Raw genomic sequence first — 5147 nt, 5'->3', positions numbered from 1 at the left:
CCTGACTCTCCCGGACCTGCGCAGTTCACTTTCTGGAGTTGAGTCGAGCCTGCCAGAGGGACTTTTCGTTCCTCTGAGCTCCTCCTCCCGGCCATCCGGCCCTGGATTATTCGCCCGCTCGGACCTGCTGTCCTCTAGAGGGACCGGAGGGTGTCGCTGGACCTCGCCTGACTCAGATAAGTCTCTGTTTGGTTTTTTGCTTACGCTTCCTGTTTGTTCTCGGCTCCAGTCAGCTGTGGGGTTAATTAAATCATAGTCAGGGCTGGTCTCACCTAATTCTGCCTTATCGCTCAATCTGTTTCTTAATTGATCTATGTGGCGCCTCCAGACTCTGCCATCGTCTAGTTCCACTATATAAGATTTGGGGCCCGTTTTGTCTATGACTATCCCTCTCTTCCATTTTGGGCCGTCGCTGTAATTATGTGCCCACACCGAGTCTCCTATGTTTAACTCTCGGATTCTATCTGGTTTTGTTTTGAACCCGTCCTGTACGTAGTTCGGGTGTAGCCGGTCTAGCGGGCACCGTAGCTTCCGCCCATTAATAGCTCGGCTGGGCTGCGGCGGTGGCCACACAGGGGTCCTGTGTTGGACGGTTAGAATCGTCGATTTGTGCCTGCCAATCGCCGGGGCCGCTTCGTGATAGCGCTTCTTTCGCACTCCGAACAAATCGTTCAGCAAGGCCGTTCGACGCAGGGTGGAACGGCGCTGAGAGGGCATGTCGGATGCCCTCTTCAGCCAGGTACCCTTCAAATACTGCTGCGGTGAACTGTGGGCCGTTATCGGACACAAGGGTGTCCGGTAGCCCGTGCGTGGCGAAAAGGTGTTTTAGTGCTGAGATGACAGCTCCCGCGGTTGTGGATTTCATTAGGATGATCTCCAGCCATTTGGAGAATGCATCCACCACAATTAGAAATGTTTGGCCGTGGAAGGGGCCGGCAAAATCAATGTGTATGCGGGACCAAGGGCCTTGGGGTTTCTCCCACTCCAAAACTGGGGCCGTAGGTGGTAGTGGTCTGGATTCCTGACACGCTTGGCATCGGCCAACCCTGTCACTGATTTCCCTGTCCATTAGGGGCCACCAGACATAGCTCCTAGCCAAACCCTTCATCCTCACAACTCCTGGGTGACCATCATGTAGGAGTTCCAGAATTTTTTTCCTCAGTTTCTCTGGGACTACCACCCTATCCCCCCAGAGCAGGCACCCCCCTTGTACGGACAATTCCCCTTTTTTCCTCACAAACTCCTTAAAACGTTCGCCCGGTGCAGCGGGCCATCCCCTTTGAACCCAACCTATTACAGTCCTTAAAACAACGTCCCGGTAGGAGGCCCGAGCCACTTCCTGCGATGTGACTGGCCCCGAGTCCAAAGAGTCAATCAGTAGAACGGGTGTGCCCGGGGTGGGGTCCTCGATTTCCCCTGGCAATGGGCATCTGCTCAATGCGTCCGCATGCCCCAGCTCCTTTCCAGGCCGATGCTGCAGCTTGTAGGAGTATGCGGCCAAAAAAATAGTCCATCTGGTCAGTCTAGGTGAAAGTGCTACTGGCGTTGGGCGGTCGCCAGCCAGTAACCCCAATAGCGGTCTGTGATCAGTGACAATTTCGAAATCTCGCCCAAAAACGTATTCGTGAAATTTTTTCACCCCTGACACTATTGCGAGAGCCTCCCTATCTAGCTGGCTGTAATTCCTCTCAGCCGGGGACATTGTTCGTGAATAAAACGCTATAGGGGCTTCAGTGCCGTTTGGGAGTCTGTGGCTAAGTACAGCTCCTACTCCATAGGGGGATGCATCACAGACCAATACTAAAGGCAGTCTGCTATTATACTGGATTAACAGGCTTTCGCTTGATAGCAAGTCTTTGACTGCCTCAAATGCCCTGCTCTCTGGCTTTCCCCAAGACCAAACAGTGTTTTTCCCTAGCAATTTGTGTAACGGTTCAGCAATGGTTGCCTTGTTTCTTAGAAATACTGCATAAAAGTTTACCAGACCCAGGAAAGCCTGAAGCTCTGTCTTGTTTTTGGGTGCTGGGGCTCTCTTTATCGCTTTCACTTTGCTCTCAGTGGGGTGAATTCCCTTCTTGTCTATCCTATAGCCCAAAAACTCAACAGACTCGACCCCAATCTGGCATTTTTTTGCTTTAACTTTCAGGCCGGCTGACCGAAAAATGGCCAAAACTTTCCTCAGCCGCTCTCCCAGTTCTTTTAAGTTTTCCCCCGATATTAACACGTCATCGAAATAGGGCACGACTCCTGGTAGCCCTTGTAGGAGTCGCTCCATCAAATTTTGGAATAGCCCAGGGGCTACACTCACCCCGAACTGTAACCGAGTGCATTTAAAGGCACCTCGGTGCGTTACAATGGTTTGGGCTTCAGCTGTGCTGGTGTCCACGGGCAGTTGTTGGTAGGCTTGTGCCAAATCTAATTTGGCAAAAACTTGTCCGTGCCCTAGTGAGTGCAACAAGTGTTGCACCACGGGAACTGGGTAGGCGCTTTTTTGTAAGGCTTTGTTCAGGGTAGCCTTGTAGTCTGCACAAATTCTGATTGACCCGTCTGGCTTTATGGGGGTAACGATTGGCGTTTCCCACTTAGCATGGTCGACTGGCACCAGTATCCCCTGACTGACCAATTTATCTATCTCCCTATCAATTTTTGGCTTGAGGGCAAAGGGAACCCTCCTTGCCTTTATCCGAATGGGGGCTACCTGGGGGTCTAAATTGAAGGAGATAGGGGTCCCCTTGTACTTGCCTAGGCGGTCCTCGAATACCTCTGCGAATTCCTCCAATAGGGCATTTTGCAGGTCGCATCCGTTCCGGTGGATGCCAGTCACCCCCATGCCCAATGCCCGGAACCAGTCCAGTCCCAGCAAGCTGGGCAAGGTTCCCTCGACTAACGTGATGGGCAGGGTCTTCTTGTGCTGCCCGTACTCTACCCAGACGGTCGTTGTCCCTCGAACAGGGATGCGATTGCCTTGGTAATCTTGCACCCGGAGCCGTTGTTTTTGTAGCTTGCGCTTGGCGATGTGCGGCAAGGCTTTCACAAAAGTGTCCCAGGACATAATTGTGATTGCTGATCCTGTGTCTACTTCCAGTTGGCAAGGCACACCTTCAATTTTCGGGTTCGTGAAGATCTTTTCTTCGACGTGGGTAGCTGCGTGGTCTATGGTGATAGTCATTCTGTTTGCTTTCGCGCCCTTCCTTTCTCGGCCAATCGCGGTTCGCCTTGCCGATCCTGCGCCCTGATTGGCTGGTTTGAAATTTCGGCGGGAATGTGGGGTTTGCAACTCTGACTCAGAGCCGCTCTGATTGGCCGATTTGAACTTTCGGCGGGAAGGTTGGGGTGCTCGGCAGACTTGAGCCAGGTGCCCCTTCCTCTCACACCGCCGGCAAATGGCGTCCCTGAACTTACATCTTTGGCGCTGATGTCGCCCCCCGCAACTTCCGCATTCCTCCGGGTCTTCCCTTGTCGATTTTCCGGTGTAGTGGACTTCTTCCTCCTCTTCGCTGGTTGACTCACGATAGGTTTCTTCGTGGTGGACTGGGCTCGGCTTTGCGCCCGCCATCGGCGTGATTTGCTTTTGTAAGGTGTCTGCTGCATGGGTGGACATCTCATGGGCCCTGGCTTCGTCCAGAGCGTTTGCCAATGTCAGGTTGCTCTTGGCTAGCAGCCGTCTCCTCAAACGGATGTCTCTGACCCCCCGTATAAGTTGTTCCAGCAGCTCTTCGTCCAGATCGCGGTACTCGCAATGTTTGGAGGCTTGTCTCAGGGCTGCCATGTAGTCGCTGATAGACTCGTTTTCTTGTTGCCTGCGCTCCCCAAACTCGTACCGTCGAACGTATTTGGACGGGGCTGGTGCGAAGTGATTCTTTAAGAGGGTCTGAAGGGTCTGCCACGATACGGATTGTAGCGGTGTTGGCTCCGCCAGGGCTTCTGCGACGGCGATGACTGCGGACCCACAGTGGCTTAGGAAGTAAGCCCGTTTGCGGTTGTCGGCGACTCCCTGTAGCTCGTTTGCCTCCAGGAAACTTTCGAAACGGGTCATATAGATTCCCCATTTCTCCTGGGCCGGGTCAAACGGAGCAGGTGGCGCGTAGCCGGTCATCGCTGCATTCGCCATCACCTTGCTGGGTTTGATTCTCGTAGTGAGTTCAGCTCTGTTCTGGTACTCTGCCTCAAAATCCCACCTTCGTCGCCAATGTTAAGTTTGGGTATTGACGAGGCAGGAGACCAGGTTAGTGACAACAGCTCTTTAATAACGGGTGACCCAGCAAAACTCTGGAGAAAAACCTCTCCTTATATACACTTCAGCCTGAGGCTGCATCCAATCAAAGACGAGATATTTCCCGCCTAAAACTCCCGCCAAAACTTACAGTAATACATTACATTCTTAATCTATAGTAATTCATTAGTTTGCTCATGCATTTCTAACCCTGATGTTCCCTATTTGAACAAAAAGTATGTTATAAAATTAGAAATGATTTTTTGTGTCTTTTTACTCAGAGTTACCAGATCCAGATATTTAATCCAAACCTCCTTTTGATTGCATGAAACTGCAATTGTGCCTAACAAAGATAAATTACTGTACCAGAGGGGCTTTTCTGAGGGGGACAAACATGATCTGGATAACTGAGACTCTCCATAGACATTTAGCTATGCACTTTGGGATGAACACCCTTTGAATGGTGGGGGAGTGTGAACGGATTTCCAGAAAAAAATTGAAGACTACATGAACCATTTGTGCTTCAGTCTGAGATGCAGGCAGCACAGACTATTTGTATATTCAACAACAGTCTGCGCCTTTATTCAACAGTGAAGAGACACAGAGCAGAAAACATCATGCAGAAAGCACAACACCAACTTCTCGATGAAAATAAGCCAGTGATATCCAGTTGCCTATTGAACAAGCACCTTTGGGACGACTATGACCTCGATAACTGAGAATCTCCATAGACATAAATCCCTGTAAGCCTAACGTGACTATTCATTCCAGGATTCTTAATGTAAAGTAAAAGAAGAGGGGAAAAGCTAAAATAACACCCAGACTTTACAATCTTCCTCTTATGTTTTAATTTTCTAATGCAAGTTTGGATTGGTCCTGCATGATTATCATTTTTATTTTCCTTTTGGGGAATAGCCATTCTTTTATTTCAATT

At 50.5% G+C, this 5147-nt stretch overlaps 1 protein-coding gene across 1 annotated transcript; it reads right to left on the bottom strand.

Moving 5' to 3' along the window:
* Positions 1-607: 607 nt before the first annotated feature.
* On the bottom strand, positions 608-4373 carry LOC131200130 (uncharacterized protein K02A2.6-like; the record flags this gene model as incomplete). The annotated part of the gene is made up of 1 exon (XM_058186539.1): positions 608-4373. A coding segment is annotated over exon 1 (3504 nt), but the record flags the coding sequence as incomplete, so codon positions are not given.
* Between the last annotated feature and the right edge of the window lie 774 nt (positions 4374-5147).

Source organism: Ahaetulla prasina, chromosome 5 (assembly GCF_028640845.1).
Source record: "Ahaetulla prasina isolate Xishuangbanna chromosome 5, ASM2864084v1, whole genome shotgun sequence".
Classification (NCBI taxonomy): Eukaryota; Metazoa; Chordata; class Lepidosauria; order Squamata; family Colubridae; genus Ahaetulla; species Ahaetulla prasina.
The sequence above is the reverse complement of the archived record's forward strand: the minus strand, read 5'-3'. Positions and strand labels throughout refer to the sequence as shown.